Source organism: Tasmannia lanceolata, unplaced genomic scaffold (genome assembly GCF_043159265.1).
Source record: "Tasmannia lanceolata isolate RefF3 unplaced genomic scaffold, GAP_Taslan_0.1 ptg000011l, whole genome shotgun sequence".
NCBI classification, from domain to species: domain Eukaryota; kingdom Viridiplantae; phylum Streptophyta; class Magnoliopsida; order Canellales; family Winteraceae; genus Tasmannia; species Tasmannia lanceolata.
In genome coordinates, this window is record NW_027518688.1 from 26,717,796 (window position 1) to 26,737,051 (window position 19,256).

The 19,256-nt window shown below is 38.3% G+C and overlaps 1 protein-coding gene across 5 annotated transcripts; it reads right to left on the bottom strand.

Annotated features, from left to right (window-relative positions):
- Positions 1-439: 439 nt before the first annotated feature.
- Positions 440-16,919, bottom strand: LOC143886841 (uncharacterized). 5 transcript variants are annotated; one of them, XM_077390989.1, is made up of 10 exons: positions 16,501-16,919; positions 15,697-15,752; positions 15,483-15,565; positions 10,040-10,165; positions 9,888-9,931; positions 6,311-9,247; positions 4,262-4,366; positions 3,936-4,110; positions 739-941; positions 440-661 (listed from the first exon to the last, which is right to left on the bottom strand). In XM_077390989.1, the coding sequence occupies exons 3-10, from the start codon at positions 15,504-15,506 to the stop codon at positions 652-654; spliced, it is 3,624 nt and encodes a 1,207-aa protein (XP_077247104.1). In that variant the 5' UTR covers positions 15,507-15,565; positions 15,697-15,752; positions 16,501-16,919; the 3' UTR covers positions 440-651. The 5 variants fall into 5 exon arrangements, with proteins under 5 accessions (XP_077247104.1, XP_077247101.1, XP_077247102.1 ...); XM_077390986.1 differs by having other exon boundaries at positions 9,888-9,934; XM_077390987.1 differs by lacking the exon at positions 16,501-16,919 and adding an exon at positions 16,400-16,470 and having other exon boundaries at positions 9,888-9,934.
- Positions 16,920-19,256: the final 2,337 nt, after the last annotated feature.

The window sequence follows — 19,256 nt, forward strand, 5'->3', positions numbered from 1 at the left end:
GAGAAAAGGCTTAAAAACAAGGAAAAGAAAAACTCTAATAAGAAAACAATTTATTTTGGCTAATGATATTGGCACCACCATGCTTTAATAATTGCACAAACTTCACTTGTCTTTTCCTTTTTAATTGGCTTGTGAAAGCTTTTTGGGAACTTTATAACCTTTGACAGCTCTTCAAATAATGAGAGACGAGATGAGTTACTGAAATTATCAAAACATGGTTGTGCTCATATCATTTCCGTTCATTTTCCCCGGCTTTTTAGCCACTTCTTACCCTGTCCACAGTCATGTGATCTCAAGTTCTTCATCACCCACCCTCCTTAGCCCTCCCTCACCACCTGATAAACTAATATTTCATTGAAAAATAAATTCATGGTTGCCAAACATGGCCTTACTGAAGCATTCCTCTTTAGCCATCAACAGATAACTGGTTAAAGGCATATTAACCCAATACCAAGAAATATAACTTGTAGGGATGAACATATAGTTACAGAGACAGAGTTTGATGAGGGCTGGATTAATTAAAAAAGCATCCTCAAAGTTTGGCACAAAAGGGAAAAGTTAAAAGCAATTCCATATACAGAAATTACAGGAAGGGCAGGAAGGGTGTACCAGGTTAGATTCTTTGCTTTGAGATAATGAAGTTGGCTATTTCTAATGTACTCTGCATTTATTGAAAAAGAATGCAGATAATCCCAAGTCGCAGAGCAAATCCAAGGAAAAAAAGGAAAGATGAGCTACCGTCTTCGGGAGAGGAAGAACTCGTAATCGGATTGCCTGTTCGAGAGAATTTCATCACCCTTACGAACAGTGGCTCTTGCCATTACAGAGGCTGTCTGCTCAAGTGTCCTCAACCGCTCTTTCAGTATTTCTGAAGTGTTGAAATGAGGGTTTCCTTTTGTCTGGATCATAGTGGAGTTCCTTGGTCGAAACCAGCATTCCCCCTGCATGAATACATCCCATCCCATCCCATATGTCAGATTGGCAGATGTAATTTTTTTTACCCGGAAAAAATATGATGGCCCGTTTTTTTCCAGTGATCAGTAAATTTTGTGACAAAACATGCTAAGATTCAACAAAAGAACCTCTCCATTGGCCAAAAATCAAGACATACACAGCATTGCTGACAACCTATGAAGCATGGGTACGGGTACGGGGTGCGGGTACGACACGACACGTGTACGTGGGTACGTGATTTTCCAAAAAAAAACGGGTGCGGATACGTTCGGTTACGCCGAATATAATAATATATTTTAAAATTTTATTATATATTTATAAAAGATAAAAAAATAATTGGACAGCAATCAAATAACAATAACATCACATATTACTCTTCATTTCATAAGTGATTAAGTTCCATATTTTATAACATGAGGCATCAATACATTCATTAGAAAAAAAGTCTCTCGCCAGTGTGATGACCAGTGCCTGACAAGATGAATAATTTTTAGAGACCAAATTATAAGATTTTTTATACCGGATTTTGGGATTTAATAATGTTTGGACATGATAGATTTATGAATTTTAAAATTTGAAAAATACCCCACCGTTAAGAAGTTACGAAAGTTAAAATTTTGACCCAACCCTTTTTCTTCGAATTTTGTACTAGAACAAGAGAGTTGACTTTTTTCCTTTTAGATTTGGGTCTTGAAACTATTTTCAAATTGGGGGTATTTCGTTATTTACATGTAAATCTTAAGTAAATAGACATTTACTTAAATGGTTTACAATGTAAATACTAAGTACAGGGGAGGAGAGGAAGAAGCAGGAAGGATTTACACCAGCTGAGAGAAGCAGGATGTGCCAGGTACGTGTGGGTGCGCACCCGACATGCACCCAACAACCAAATTTGGGTTTTCTTTTCTTCCAAAATGTGGGTACGTACCAAGACGTACCCAGGGCGTACCTGAACCCAATACGTGTCGGGTACAGGTACGGGAGCCCCAGGAGAGTACCCGTGCTTCCTAGCTGACAACAGAGCATTGCCATCATGAAAGAGAGCATGCACATGAGATTAGCCTGCATTAACTTTAAGGAATGTGTTAACCTCTTTAAAAAAGGTGGGATGGTTGGGACAATATTGGAAAAGTTTTGAGTTATGCATCTTGGAAACAGAGTCTACGCAAGTCGAGACAGTATATGCAAAGGAATAACATTGGTGTAATCACAAAACATAGCATTATGAAATAATGTGTTTAAAATACACAACTCAACTAAGCCTCTGTCCCAAATTAGTTGGGGTCGGCTAATGAATCCTTATAGAAAATTGTCATGAAGAAGGTGAAAGAATCTACCCGGCTCAAATTGACTAAGTCTAATCCTGACACAAGTTGGGTTCGTCTACATGGATCATTTTCTTCCATTCTCTCATGTCCAAGGTCATGTTCTCTGTTATGTTCCTAACCATCAAGTCTTTCCTCACTGTTTCTACCCAAGTTCTTTTCGGTCCGCCCCTTCCTCTTTTTACTCTATCAACTTGGCACGAGTCACTTTTCTCGTTGGAGCATCCAAAGGCCTACGTTGGATATGCCCAAACCATCTTAAGTGGTGCTCTCTCATCTTCTCCTCAATTGGCGTCACCCCCACCTTTTTACGGATGTCTTCATTTTTAATTCTACCTAACCTTGTGTGGCCGCACATCCATCTAAGCATTCGCATCTCCGCTCCACTCATCTTATGCACATGCAGCTTCTTGGTGGCCCAACACTTTTGAGCTATAAAGCACGGCTGGCCTCACAGCTGTCTGATAAAACTTTCCCTTCAACTTGGTAGGTATTTTACGGTTGCAAAGAACTCCTGAAGCATGCTTCCACTTCAACAAACCTGCTCTTATTATATGGTTAACATCCTCTTGAATCTTTCCTTATATAGGATTGAACCAAGATAACGAAAGATATCCCTCTTAGGTACCTCCTGTCCAGTCATATTTACTACATCCTCGCCCCGCCTCCTTACATTACTAAAGTTGCACTCCATATACTCTATCTTAGTCGTACTCGGTCTAAAACCTTTTGGATTCCAAAGTAGCTCTCCATGACTCTAACTTAGCATTAACTTCTGCTTTGGTTTCTTCAAGTAATACTATGTCATATGCAAATAACATACACGGCGGCACCTCATCCTGGATACCCTCAGTAAGTTCATCCATAACTAGCGTACAAAAATAAAGGCTTAGAGCTGATCCTTGGTGCAGTCTTATTGTAATTGGAAACTTACTAGACGTGTTTAAAATACACAAGAAAAACAAAAAAGCAAATTAAATGAAGCATGTCTCACTAATGGAGATGCTGATCAGGGGGTTTACAATTAACTTTTTAAACAGTTTTAAACAGTTAAGGCTGTTCGTTTGAGATTATGACACCGATTGTATGCCCCCTAGCTGAATATTTGACTCAAAATTAATGTAATTGTGACAACAATAATCGGTTGGGGGCTTACAATTAGTGGTCATAATTTCAAACGAATAGTGCCCAAGTGTTCTTGTCACAGAAGTTTAAATTGAGTGACCATATCCAACCTAAAAACTGACAAAATTCAATGCTCGAAACATGATACAAAAGGTTCTGAACCCTTTCGACTCAGAGTACATTCAATGCCAGTGAAACAGTTTAACGTGATCACCGGTGCAAAACATCCTTAGAAGAGTTCAAAACCAACACAACAAAAGGCTTCCCTCCTTCCTTAGATGATGATATCTTAAGAAGTTTAAAGGAATCACCATTCAAAAAAAAAAATTTACAAGATTCATACGAGAAAAATGCAAATAATTTTTTTTTGGCTGCAATAGCAGTATCTCATGCCAGATCCTGGGAAACATGATTGGAAGAGAATAAAGGCATCACACAGATAGCAAGGACCAATTCAATTCTAAATTTCTAATGGAATTAGATCAATCCAAATACGTAATTATAATAAGCATTAACATGACTATCAAATACCTGAGCATTGTAACTCTGCAGACCCACAACTGGAGAAACTATACAAGTTTCCCCACCAAGAGAATCCAATGAGGCACTTCTACGAATAAAATGGCCAAGCGAGTGGTAAGTCAAGAATGCAGCACGAAAATTGCCATCCGGTATTCGATAAATAGGATACCATGCTACAGAATACCTGAAAGACAACAGCATCAGAATTGTAGGAGCTAAAACACGAGGGAAGAAAAAAGGTTTCACACAATGAAAAGAATTTAGGCACTTAGCATCAATTTTCAAGTTCCAACTGCAAATAAATGCAAGCAAAGGTTTGAAAATTTAGTACTGACCAGGATGAGGGGTGGAGATCATTCAGGTGCAAGCAATCTAGCTGCAACGGATCTCCAAATACTTGGCAATTTGAAGTTACATGGCCTCTAATGAGTTCATTTATCCTGATTACAAGGCAAAAGAAATATCAAAATCATGCGAAAAACAAAACATGGAAACATCTCTAGGCCAGCTAAGTTTTCAGGTCTTCAGGACTAATTTCACAGGGATCATCGAAGCCAAAATCATAAACAACATAAACTGAAGAGGAAGCCTAGCTCTAAACTCCAAAAGAAGCCGCTTCATAGGAAAATAGGAATTGAAAACCTACAGTCCCCACCCACTTTTGCTGGCAGACTCATCATATACATTTGGAAAATTATGGTTTATTAATAAATATCCATCGGTAGGTGGCAATGGGTCCTAAACATTCTCACTTTTTTCCTATCAAAACTTTTATCATTTTATGAACTTTTCAATCACTGACTTTTCATCTTCAGTTTATCGTTCCCCGTTCTCATGTAGCCTTCCAAAATAATTTTTCTTTTAGGCATAAACCTTAAACCAATTCATACTGGTATATTGCATAAAGTGGTTTCTTTCATTTATAATCATGGACGAAAGAAAGATATAAGGAGGTTCTACCATATAAGTACAATATTTACTGTTAATCTGATTAAGAAAACTCACAGGTTCTGTTTTTCATTCTTCTTCATGTAATCTTCAAAACTAGTCTCACACTCAGATATTATTAATAACCAAGTTGATCCTTAACTAGGTTTTCATAAATATATAGCTCAGCCTTTACCAAGTTCAATATTCTAGAAATTTGCATATTTTCAAGTGAGCATGGTAGAATTGCTTATTATGAAGCTCAAAAAACATTTCTGTTTGTCTGCTAAAAAAAAAACATTTCCGTTAAATGAAAATAGCTGGTTTTCAACTGGTTCAGAAAGCTGTCATAGACACTGTTACCTCGACATGGGTGTCCGATGCAATAAAGGATATGGGTATGGAGATACCCTAAACCCCAAAATCATGGGATGCCGGTGCCGCCAGGATACGATATGACAAGGATTTGAACTCATCTAATCAGGCATAAGTAATAGTGATATATCATTTTTTTAATGGTGTAATAGTGATATATCATTACCTATCAAAAAGAGAAATAAGCACTAACATTCTACAATGCAAATAAAGCAAGAGTAGTTTGAACTAGATTAGTTTTTTTTCCTTACAAAGGGTGAACTGAATTAGTTTTAATTTAGTTTTCTATAAAGATAATAGTGTCAACCTTAATGACAGGTGATTACAGCCCAACTGATAAGATTGCTTAGTCATCCACTCATTGCTAATGGAGCATAATTCTTTTAGGTGGAAAACCAGTATAGTCCGCCATTATGGGACTAAAAAAGGCACAGTTCATCGCTCTTCTTTTCTAAAAAAAGGGCAGATGGATCTGAAGTGGAGCATTAGCAAGAATTAGAGGATACAGTATGGGTACTATTGGCCATGTCTAAATCAACAAGCGAAGAGAAGTAAAATAAGATATGGATTAGGAGCATCCGAGGTGTATCCCTTATCCTTATCCGAGTATCCATATCCGATACTCAGATTCTCCAGGCTTCTGAATGATCTGGGGATCCAAGTTCATGCGGCTAGATTCAGCCAAGAATCTGACAGGGCCTGAGCTCCAAGTTGATGGCGAATTCAGATCCATCTTCAATTACCAACGGAAGCAGGAAACCACTGGAAGATGAGATTTTTTTTTCCCTCGGATATGAGGTTTTTACTTAAAAAAATCTCAGAGAGTGGAGACGCACTAATATGTATAAATACATAAAAAGATAACAATATTTCCAAGAATGTGGAGTTACTGTGACGGACAAATAATTTGGAGGCAGACCATCTACTCAAGCCTGAGTGACCTTATGGAGAAAATATTCGATGGCATTCATCATATATCTGCTGCTTATGAAAGGTCAAACTGCCTGGCTAGGGCTGCTTCTAAACGGGTCACCATTTACCAAAAATTAAATAAATGAATAAACAGGACAATATGGACTTACTTATCAAACAATGGCAGGCGCAGCTGAGGTTGCTCAGATTCAAAATATTCAAAAAGGAGCTCTGAATCCCCAGGGTATGCGCTATTGGCTGAGTGGTTGCAAAAATCATTTTGCCCGGATGCAGAAAATGAATCTAAAGCACAAAAAGAATTCACCGGTAGTGACAAGCTGTCATTCTCTTCTCTGTGAGGACGGGGCAGCAGAATTGAGAAAATCGAATCGGTGAAATGAGATGAATTTTCTGGCGCTTTATCCACGTCACAAGTTTTCCTAGCATTAGGCAAGGTGCTGCTCATACATATGGAACACTTGGATTTGGCAAACAACTGCAAAGCCGACAGAAAGGGAACAAAATAAGCACGGAACTCAGAATGACCACTCAATTTGTTCGAATTCTGAAAATCCTCAGCTTTTACTTCCAAACCATAGCTCCCAGGTCGTTCATACCACTGCCAAAGGCTTCCAAGAGAAATATTTGGTATCTGGTGTCTGCACAGAGAATCACCTATACGCTGATCCCTTGAGCAACTCTTGCAAATTTGAACACTGTGTTTTTGGCCAAGAACGGGAGAAGCGGAATGAAGAAATCTCTCAAACTCAGCAAGGGGACTACCCGTTGCCAATTGAACACCTTCAGATTCAATTTGCAATCTATGGGCATCATTTAGAACTTCTGATATCCTATTTACATCAGTTTTGAGTACAGAAGTGCACTGCTCTTCGGCTTTGGGAGTCAAGGGGCAATTAGATAAAGCACCCATAGTACTGTGCACTTTGTTTATGGTGCATGCTTGATATGTCAACATATTGTTCTCCACCTCACGTGGGCTCAAGCATGTCACACGAGCATTGCCCGAAGGGACAAGCTCGTCTTCAATACTCTTCAAGTTCCACCTGTCATCAACTGATTCACCCAAATTTGAGGTCAATAAGCTGTCAAGGCAGTGTGGGTCCAACAGTTCTGCATCTTTTCTCCCAACGGGAATCCACTTCTGCAATATGGATCCAGTATTATGGTCCTGCTTGCTATATTCAGATTGAGGAACTACAGTTTCTAATTTTGCAGTTCCATTACCTTCACTGCCTGTTGGAAGTTGAAAATCTGTAGGTAAATCCTTGTAAATCTTGGTTCTACTATCAGAACTTAATTCAACCAAATGTTTTTTATCAGGTGAATCAGATGTTCCAGACAACGGGTTGCCCTGATTTTGCACAGTACACACATTTTCAGGTGGATTCGACTCTTTAAATCGAGATTCTGAGTTCTGAAGTGGTTCTGAAGGGCAGCAGTCAACTCTGTTAGTTAGGGAAACACCCAATCTTCCACAATCAGTGAAACTAGGTGATCTTGAGCCAGTACCAAAGCTTTTATGAAAACTAACTGGCAGTGGGATTTTGGATGCTTCCTTCTGTTGCACATTCATCTTAGTAGGCCTAATTGAGGTGGTTTTATTAGTATGAGGCCCCTTCCTGGAATTGTGGTTATGTTCTTCCTTTGAACTTGAACTGGGTTTTCTTTTCAAATTTTCAGAGATTCTATTTCTGGAGTAGGCATCCTTTGTTTTTGATAAAACTACATCTGAAACAACAACACTTGAACCCCTTTTGGGCACATATGAACTCATGTTCCTTGGCTCATAAATGCACTCGTCTACATCATTCTTTTGGACCCTTTGCCATACAGAATGGTTGTTCTCCCTTCCTGGAGGACCACGTATATTTACAACACCACCACCAAGCCTGTGGGCCCCATTTGAACTTGCAGGGAATTTCCTACCTTTCCTACCTCTCTTGACAATTATGAAAGAATTAACATCACTGTTACTACAGTCCTTACTGCATTTTCTTCCATCAGTATTACCATCAAGAACCTCAGACGGATAATCACTACCAACACAACAGCAACTAGCCATTTCATTACTTGAATCACATGCAGTCCCAAGAGAAAAATAATCTAAAACTATACTAGTGTCTGAATGATTAATTCCGGATTGGAGTGTGATGGATGGTTGGATGTCTACATTATGACTACCATTACTGCTATTGCCACTGTTATCACCATCAGAAAATGAATCTAACATAGGAACACTATCTTCATCAGAGCAAAATCTGGATGAGAAGTCATCGCAATTGCTGCTAGGGTTTGGATGTGTATCAACAGCTTCCCTGTCAAAATTAGATAGATTTATATCTGGTGTCTGAACCACATTTCCCGTATTAAACAAGTCTTCACAAGAAAAATCGGTTGTTGTTTCCAACTCATCAGCCTCTGCACTGTAAGGTGTGGGTGTTGTTGGTGTTGGAGAAAGATTCATAATGTCATTACCATTGTCCTTGTTATCAGCTTTTTCCACGAAAGCCTCTGGCAGTGGCACACCAGATGTTGTGTTCCCAGACAACTTATTCTCCGAAATATGGCAATCCCCAGAAGAAGAAGGTTTTTTGTGACGTTTTCCCTTCTTTTTGGCCTTTTTTCTTGAATTTTTTTTAGCAGACTTCCCTGTTTTGGGAATGTCCTTGACTACTACTTCAGTTGAACCAGTAGTTTTGGAACCACCATAGGCCGAAACAGACAAATCATTAGATGTATTATAATTCTGCTGACTAGAGTTGGTAGAAACCTTAGAAGCTTTAGTTCTTTTATTTAATAAACCTCTGTTTCGAGATTGCCATGAAACATTGTCCCCAGATGAACTGGTGCCTGTAAATGACTTTGCAGAACATGTATAACCAGGAGAAAGACGACCCCTCTGTCCCACTTGCAGATCAACCGGAAAAGAAATAACTGGCGATAAAGAAGCTGGCTCAAGACCATCCATTTTTATATGAGGACTAGATCCCAAACGGTTTGCCTGATCTGTCTGTTGCAAAGGCAGGACAAAGGGTGCGAGAAATTTCCAGCGTTCATCAATGGCAACCAATGTGAAAACAAAGCACCTGAGAAATTAATAAGAGAGGACAGACAAATTACAATGTATTAATCTATCTCTTTGTAACATTTGAAAACAAAGCACCTGGATAATCAGATTGCCTCCAGTATGTGCCCCCATAAAGAATACTAAGTGCCTAAAGATCCAAAACAACTGAACGTGGTTATAAATTTCGGCCAAAATTTCTGATTTCAATCGGGACCGAAATTTAAAATATTGACCGAAATTTCAGTGGAAATTTTGATTTCGGCTGAGGTCGAAACCGAAATTTCAATCCCTTGTATTTTTTTTCAGAATGGTACAGCATCAACCAACTCAGACATGATAAAGGGTGTGTGTGTGTGGGGGGGGGGGGGGGGGGGGGGGGTTGTACAAGATCTACAAAAAGCAGTATCAAAAGAAAGCAGAAGAATAGAAATATCAGCTGTTGAATGGGGTCATAATTCAGACACAACATGCTCTGTTCTTCTAAGGAATAGGATCCAAAATCAATCATTGTTAGAGAACAAAAAAATCAAAAGCTATCAGCTGCACAGGAAGTGGCCCAAGCAAAAAGGGAAAGTCGCCTAAGCCATTCAAACTGCGCAACAAGACCGGAAGTATCTATCATATATAAAGAATCACACCAATCGAACTACCCACAGTACCTTTGATCAGAATTCCTCAAAATGAGAGCAGATACTTCAGGTTCCTGCTGGGGAAAGAAATGCACATTCATCGTCAACAAACCATATATAGTCTATATTATTTTATTCAAAAAGAGGGAATTTTAGTTGTTGGTGCTGAGACAGAAGGCTACCTTTGAATAAAATTTGCAATTATTCCCCTCTAAAGATTTTTTTGATAGATTACAACCTCCCCCATCCACAACCTTTTCAATGTTGCTACTGGTTCTCTTCAAAGCACACTGCATCTTTTGTTGTGCCTGTCCATTTCAGCATTCAAATGAGTAACAGAAACTTATATGTATCACAGACTATACAAACAAGGGAAAATATAGTCAAACTCTAATTTCTGGAAGCAACATGCCAAGTAAAAAGAACCACAAATTAATTACATATCAACAGGAAAAGGCACTTGACATATAATCATTCACAATAAAGAAGGCATATATTTTTCCACAGTTTTGTCATCAAAGCAGAGATTTTACATTGAAGCACAGAGAATTTAATTCATAAATGGTAAACCTATGTACGTTCTGACCTTTAATTGAGCCTCCTTAATTAGAACAAGCATGCATGAAACCAAATGATAAGAATTAATAGTATGCCAAAGAAAACTAATTGAACAGAGAATCGCCAGAATAAAATAAAACTAGCCTTCCAAGATTTTACTTGAATCCGTCATGAAGGTTATATCGGTTAAGTTTGCTCAACTGCTCAAAATTGAAGTTATTATTACAATGGTTAGAAAGGTGTTTTAGTAAGATTTTTAATGTAAGACATTTTAAGAGTGTGATGAGACAAATTACGATTTAACTAGACATGTCACAAAATTGATAATGCAAACCGTGGTAAAGCTTGGATGTGGTCCATGGCTATAAATACCTGGATGGGAGATGCTACAATGTAGAAGCTGTGCGCCACACTTGAAAAATAAATGTCTTTCAACGCATACGTAAGTATAGAGAGTCAGATTTATGACATGTGTCTGAAAGCCTAAATGAGCATGGACTTGGGCTAAATTCATCTTGGGAAATGATGAAACATACTTTATCATGACACTAACTACATACCCATTATAAATGAGAGCTCATTGAGTCTTCTTAACGCGGTTGGATAGAGTAAGTGACAGAATAAGGACATAGTACGGTTATTAGTCATCATTTCTTGCCAAGTTAATCTTTTAGGTTTCTTTCTTCAACATGATTGATATTTTGCAGCAGTTTTACCTTTTTTTTTTTTTTGAATGGTCATTGCAGCAGTTTTACTTTGTTACATATTCACCAATAGTTGAGAGGATCAGAATTATTCTCAGTGGCAACGATTCGAAGAACATCCCATATATGATTGCAGTAGTTGCCTCTGAAATATTGAGAAATTGAAACTTGAATAGGAAATCTCTTGCGACTGAAGGTAGATTGGAGCCTTTTAATTCCTTTACTCTATGATTTGTGGACATGGACACGAGTGTCGTGGGTCAACACGGACACAGAGTGTCGGACACGGCAAACCCCCAAAATTTAGAAACGGGGACACGGCTGAAATAGAAAGTACATATGGTCTTGATTTGTGTATATAGATTTGTGTGCTGAGTTTCGACACGAATATGAGGTGTCTGACATGGCTAATCCCTAAAAATCTAGAAATAGTGGCGCGTACATACATATAAAGTTACCTACACTTCTTGCAAACATTTAAAGTGTCGAAATGAGTGTTGACATGTGTGGACATGGGTGCCGTGTGGGACACGACATGACACGTGTGTCAACAATAAATTCAAAGTGTCAGCCAAATCATAGCCTTTACTCAATGTGTTGTGATAAAACAAAACTTGGCCGATGTAATAGGGAATGATAAACCTTTGAAGTAGATGTGATTTCCATCATGACTTTTGATCTGTTCTTACTACAATGAGATCATGCCCTCTTCCACTCAATGAGTTGTGATCAAACAACATGGCAGATGTAACAGGGAATAATAAACCTTTGAAGTAGAAGTGATTTCCATCATGACTTTTGATATGTTCTTGCTACAATGAGATCACGCCCTCTTCTATTTCTGCTCCACCCCTGGATTAATTGCTGGAGGCATTTCTGATTCAAACTTACCAGGTTGTTAGTTGAGACATATTAGTTTAAGCTCTCACATCTGAATCTTGCCCTGTCAAGAACTATAGATTGACATCTGGAATGCTTTTCTCGGTGGTTTAAGGGTGGTGAAGAATTTTAGAATAACTTTACTAATCTTTTCTTGATTACAATCAATCTCAAAGTGTGCTTATATAGATGACACGTGTGTCATCAATAAATTCAAAGTGTGATTACATGACACGTGTGTCAACAATAAATTCAAAGTGTCAGCCAAATCATAGCCTTTACTCAATGTGTTGTGATAAAACAAAACTTGGCCGATGTAATAGGGAATGATAAACCTTTGAAGTAGATGTGATTTCCATCATGACTTTTGATCTGTTCTTACTACAATGAGATCATGCCCTCTTCCACTCAATGAGTTGTGATCAAACAACATGGCAGATGTAACAGGGAATAATAAACCTTTGAAGTAGAAGTGATTTCCATCATGACTTTTGATATGTTCTTGCTACAATGAGATCACGCCCTCTTCTATTTCTGCTCCACCCCTGGATTAATTGCTGGAGGCATTTCTGATTCAAACTTACCAGGTTGTTAGTTGAGACATATTAGTTTAAGCTCTCACATCTGAATCTTGCCCTGCCAAGAACTATAGATTGACATCTGGAATGCTTTTCTCGGTGGTTTAAGGGTGGTGAAGAATTTTAGAATAACTTTACTAATCTTTTCTTGATTACAATCAATCTCAAAGTGTGCTTATATAGAGCACTTACATGATAAACTTAGAATGAAATCAAGATAATTATGGAAAGAGAAAATGCTAATCCAATCTACTTTCCTAATCTCTCTTTGTTACATCTTCTAATCCACTTGCCTAATCTATCTAGTTGCCCCATTTAACCAACTTACTTGGTCTATCACCGAGATGATCCAACGGCTAATCTCAACTCAATTCAACAGTGAGATCTCACATATTCTAATATGCCCCCTCAAACTTATGTGGATTGAAAAATCGACATACATTTTATTACAATAAAAAATTCCCCAAAAAATTACAATAAAATATTCCCAATAATAAAAATTCGCTTGCTTGATGCACATTGTCGAACAATGCCCAGTGATTGATACTTGTTGCTAAGATGCTGAAGACAAGTGACTGCCAAAGAAGGTGCCGCTCGTAAGATGTGCTGCGAAGAGGGCTTATAAAAGCCAATGGATCACAAATCATAGTCTCAATGGACTAGATAATACTCAAGCCTTGATGGGCAAGTAAGAATGGGTCTATGATTTGTGGACAAGGACACGAGTGTCGAGTGTCAACACGGACATGGAGTGTCGGACACGGCAAACTCCCAAAATTTAGAAACGGGGACACGGCTATAATAGAAAGTACATATAATCATAATTAGTGGATACGGATTCGTGTGCCGAGTTTTGACACGGATATGAGGTATCTGACTCGGAAACCTTTAAAAATCTAGAAATAGTGGCACACTCATACACGTGCATACATATAAAGTTACTAAAACTTGCATACATATAAAGTTACTAAAACTTAAGCAGTACATTTAAAAGTGTCTAAAGGAGTGTCGACATGTGTGAACACGGATGTCGTGTCCGACACGACACGACACGTGTGTCAACAAGAAATTCAAATTGTCAGCCAAATTATAAGTCTCTATGGACCAATGCCGGAATGGGCAAGATGGCGACAGCAAATATTGGCAATCTTGAAAATGTGATTAGAGTCTCGATTTTGACCGTGCAAGGATTTCTTCCTTCGTTTTTTTGGTCTGGGGAGTGGTGATATCAAATTTGGGGTTAAGATATTTATGTAAAGATGGAAAATGGGGTGAGTGGGCATTTTCATAAAGATGAAGGACGGGAAGGCAAGCAAGAATGCCTGGAATAGGTAAAATGGATAGGGGTGCTGTTACCAAATTTTGGACTTGAGAATTCAAGAAAAGGCCAATAGAGGGTGCCTCCACAACTATTCATCATTAATGCTTTTCTATTCTCAAAATATCCACTGCAGAAATTACAGCAAGGGAGACTTTGCCTGCTCCATTAAAGGCAAGGAATAAAACTCATATCACATGGATGTACATGTTGGCATTGGATGTACTGATGTACATGATAGACCTTGCCTGGATGCATTGGATGCACATACAACATCACGTGGATGTACAAGATGACAAGAAACATCATATGAGATAAAAACGGATCCGGGATTTCTATCCTACGACATAAACTTCTCCAGAGAAAGAGGTGTAAGAGTAAAAGTGGGCGGCTGTGAAGAGCGGTTTTGGAATGGGCAGTGCAGCGGACGGAGTAGATTTACTACAAACTGGAACACAAAATACTCAATAGAGAATGTTGGAGCGGTGGGAGCGAGGCGTGGCCGGGCAGACATCTAGTTTGGCCGCCCGCCAGAGAAGGCCGCTTCTAGAGTTGTGATCAAGGGCAGGGTCGATGGCTCTGATACCATGAAGAATTTTAGAATAACTTCAATGATCTCTTCTTGATTACAATTAATCTCAAAGTGTGCTTATATAGAGCACTTACATGATAAAACTTAGAATGAAATCAAGATAATTATGGAAAGAGAAAATGCTAATCCAATCTACTTTCCTAATCTCTCTTTGTTACGTCTAATCCACTTGCCTAATCTATCTAGTTGCCCCATTTAACAAACTTGATCTATCACCAAGATGATCCAACTGTGAATCTCAACTCAATTCAATGGTGAGATCTCACATATTCTAACAGGTGGAAAAATTTGTACTCGAATATTGCAACTTCCCTTGCAGTAAAGAACTAATTGCAACAGATATCCCCTCCCCACACCTTGAGAAGCATCTATTGTCTACCAATGTCATTGCGGTCATGAAAAGGCATATCGGCAGAAGACTTTTGAAGTCTAGGAAGGAAATCTCCAATGATTATGGTTCAAGAGCTTTTTATGCTTTGCGTGTATCCTCACATTTAATATGCAACCATTTTCCAATGCCGCAGGTGCATCAATGTACTCAAGCCTTCTTCCGCAGTAACAACAAATTTGACTGACCTTGACTATATATATCAGGAAATGATCTCAAAGGATCACTAGGCAAAGAAAAAGATGATGAAGAAGAAGACATCGAAGAGGAAGACACTAAGAACGAGACATGAAAATCTTCACAATATCACAAGAGCTTTAAATCAAATGTGTGGGGCCGGCAATCAAAATATACCGTATACCGAAAAGAAAACCTCAAGCACCAAGATGACAACAAAGTAGAATGACATGTTTTCTAAAAGCAAGATGTTCATATGCAACTCTCAGAAAACATCAGCAATTTAACCAGTTGAAATATAATATCATCTAACAGAAAACATCAGCAAATATAACCGATTGAAAAATGTAGGAGAGAAGGACAATAACACATCATATAATGTGATCTAATAAATCACAAACAGCAAAAGTTACAACAAGCAACCACTATACCTCTTGACAAATGGCGCGAGGCATAATTTCCAAATAGGGCGGTCCCAGACCAATCAAAGTCAATATCCAGCTCAAAGAAACACCTATTGGGAGCCGAAAATAAAAATCTAATAGTTATCACAACAACACAAAAATTACGCTGCACGAAAACACTCCCTTTTTTCAGCCGCCGAAAATGAAAATATAATAGTTACCATAAGAACACAAAACTTACCTTGCACGAAAACACTCCTTTTTTTTTTCCGAAACCGAAAATGAACTCTTCCAATTCTAGTAGAAAACAAAACCAGTGAAAACAGACGTTCGTGAGGATACGAAGAACTAGAAAAATATCAAATTACTGAATCCCTTCCACATCCAACCATTAAAATTTAAAAGTAAGGAAACTAACAAAATAACCCAAAACCTCACACTACTAAAAAAACTTCATTTGACACATCACAGAATCAACTTTTAAAATTACAAACCCAAACATAACAAGAACAATGATCAGCCAAAAAAATCCTACTAAAACAGCGCCAGTTCTCCGAAAAAAAAAATCCAATGAAAAAGATCATCTTCACGAAAATTTCCTTTACAATCCTCCTATCAATAATCCACTACTTTCTGTAAATCCACCATAAAAAACCCCACAAAAACATTGATTACTCCAACAATCCAATGTCCACTCCACAAAAAAAAATTATCTAATTTCTAACAAAATGATCTAAAAACAAAATAATTCCCTAATCTCTAACAAACTTAAAAAGGAAAAGAAGACCTTATCTCCACCACAAACACATGCAAAAAACAAAAACAAAAAAAACCCTAATCCAAGAAAGAAACCATGCAGAAAACCCTAATCCAAGAAAAAAAAAAAGAAACGGTCTCATCTACGGCAAACTAAAAAAGCAACAAACATAAATAGAATTACTCACCTGCAAAATTAATATATAAAAAAACAATCAAAAGAGAATATGAGAGATTTAGCGAAAGAGAGCAGAAAATAGAAGAGAAATTGAGAGAGCGAGAGCAAAACCTGGTAGGGTTTTCCAAAATCAGCGCTCGCTCTCTCCCTTAAAAATCAAAGGACGATATGCACATAAATCATATAACTCATTTTATTTCAGATTATTCTCCTCCGTTGATCTTTAATCGCACGAATGACCGAAAAATGCGGAAGGAGAAGGAGAGAGAGACGGAAAATCAGAAAACGGAGATATTTTATTTGCTTATTTTAGAAAATGAGTCAGGTCGGGTTATGCGGAGGAGAGAGAGAGAGAGAGATGGGTAGTCGAAAAAGGACGAGATTGCGTCTGAAACTCTTGGCCGGGGGTTCATATATCGAGAATTTTTATAGTGGCCGGCCGTTCATGCACGTGCTGCCCAAAAATAACAGTGGCCGGCCGTTTACAGGGAGATGATTTTTTCACCTCCGCCTCCCAGACATCAAAAAGCGTTGAAGTCTGCAACAATTGCAGTGGGCCCAACATATTTCGAGATTTTTTATCCCTTGTTTTTTTCCAAAAGTAGTGTACGGTCTACCCATAGGATGATCCAAACCGTCCATTTGATGGGCCATAAAAATCATTTCCATAGGATTATCAAAGCGCTTCAATCTATAAAATAAGGGACTATAAGGGCTTACACCATATAAAATCTCTTCACATTGTTTGGGTGATCCAAACCGTTCATTTGTTGGGCCCTGAAGTAGATAGGGTGTGCCCCGAAAATCTTGTCCATAGGATGATCCTAACCCCAGCATGCACGACTGGTCACCATATAATATCTCTCGCAAATCAGAGATTTTACTTGGTGTGTGCGTGAAGTCCGGTATTTTTCCGGAAAAGTGCAGTGGGGCCACTTCAAAACAAATGAACGGGTTGGATCATTCTTTTAAGTGGGTCCACAGTACTTTTCAAAAAAATACTGGACTTAACGGGCAGACACCTAATAAAAACTTTGGAAATCATACAATTAGAAGACTAAACGGGGCCCACCCATGTGGCTTGAGCGTCATCCAAACCCTTTAATTGGTGGGGACCCGATTTTGGAGATGACTTCAAAATAAGAAATTAGTGCCAAGAAGAAAGTGATTTGATCACACCTTCCTAAATGACATATTCAACCTAACCTCTCCCTCATCTAAGCAATTAGATTGGTTGATTTGAACATCATTAGTTAGGTCAGCCAAATGACATTGAGGTCACCATGATCAAATGAGTATCTAAGCACTCAATTTTTCCTCCCATTAAATCGGGTCTGATCGGTTGCACAGTAAGTATTTTACTTGGTTTGAAACAGGGGTTTGGTTGCATGTTTTGATTCAAACTGTTACGAGATTACTTGCCTTGCCTTTCTCTTGATGTGACATAGACTTTTGTCCTCCGTCAAACAACTTGAAAAAAATGGTTTTTTGCTAGTAGTCCTGGAGTTAGCACTCTTCTCTCTCTACATATTGATAATGGAGATTTTATATGGTGAAAGCCCTTATAATACCGTATTTTTCAAAAAGTAGTGCGGACCACACTATAAGATGATCCAAACTGTCCATGTAATGGGCCATAAGATAAATAGGTTGTGTCCGAAAAATTATTTCCATAGGATGATCTCAACCCTCCGATCTAATGAAGAAATGCATGTTATGGAAACCTCTATAGGTCCGAGGACTAGGATTATCCTATTGAAATGATTTTTTGAGCACAACCTATTTACGTTATGGCCCATCACATGGACGGTCTGGATCATCCTATACTGTGGTCAGGCACAGTACTTTTTTGAAAAATACGGTTCTATAAGGGTTTACACCATATGAAATCTCTTGATAATGACAAGGACATTGTCCCCTTATTTTAGTAATGACACTATACCAGAAACTACTTCACTTGACAACCAACCACTACTTTTATCATCAGATACGCCGGGGTTTGGCGGACCCTACCAATTTATTAATGAATGACAGAAATACATGACTTTCCCTCAATCTATCCATGGATACAATATCAGGAAGGATAGGGGATACATTAAAGAGTGGGATGTCGTCCCTTTTAGGAAGGCATCTATCTTTGAAAGATAGTCGGTTGCTGAGTTTGCTCTTTCCAGAAATGAGTTATTCTCCATGTTTTGAAAAAATTGAGATCTTCTTTGATCTTGGCTAGTGTTAGCTTCGTTTTCTACTGCACTTGTAGGCTTCTTTGATAATGTTGACTGCATTCAAAGAATCGGACTATAACCAACATTAACTTGCATTTTCATAACTAGGTGGATTCCCTGATTGATCACCTTGAGTTCTAGAGAATTCATTTCTTCTGTATCATTATTCAAAGAGAAGATAAATCTCTTAATAATCCTCCAAGGGCTGCGCCATTCTTTCCCAAGTGAGGCATCTTTATTTAGCTTGAGTATACCCCCCACCTTTAGCTTGACCCATTTGCATTGCTTTACTGTGGCTTGCCGTGGGCACCCCAGATTTTGGGCTATTTGCTAATTTTTCGCATTGTCTTTGTCATCAAATTTTATATAACTTAGCCAAATCTACATAGATGCTATGATGCATTTCACTCTTCCCATAGGTAGTAAATGGAGGGTGCAAAGGCAATTTTTCTTGCTGCTGTAAATTGTCCCTTGACTATGAAGTTCCTTCATGTCCATGCTTCTTCACCTCCTAGACACTCATAGAGCTTCCGCCGATGAAATAAATAGCCAAACACTAGTCACCACTACTCTACGAGGAGACTACTTCACAACTATTATAGATGTTGACTACTTCCATTCTAATTCACCACTACTCTACGA

What these genes read in the sequence shown, in the direction of transcription:
- LOC143886841 (XM_077390988.1), bottom strand. Translation starts at nt 15,506, where the DNA reads ATGCCTCGCGCCATTTGTCAAGAG. An exon ending in TTGAGGAATTCTGATCAAAG is followed by an intron (nt 9,248 to 9,887) that starts GTACTGTGGGTA and finishes TTAATTTCTCAG; the next exon opens with GTGCTTTGTTTTCACATTGG. An exon ending in GATCTCCACCCCTCATCCTG is followed by an intron (nt 4,111 to 4,261) that starts GTCAGTACTAAA and finishes GTTGTCTTTCAG; the next exon opens with GTATTCTGTAGCATGGTATC.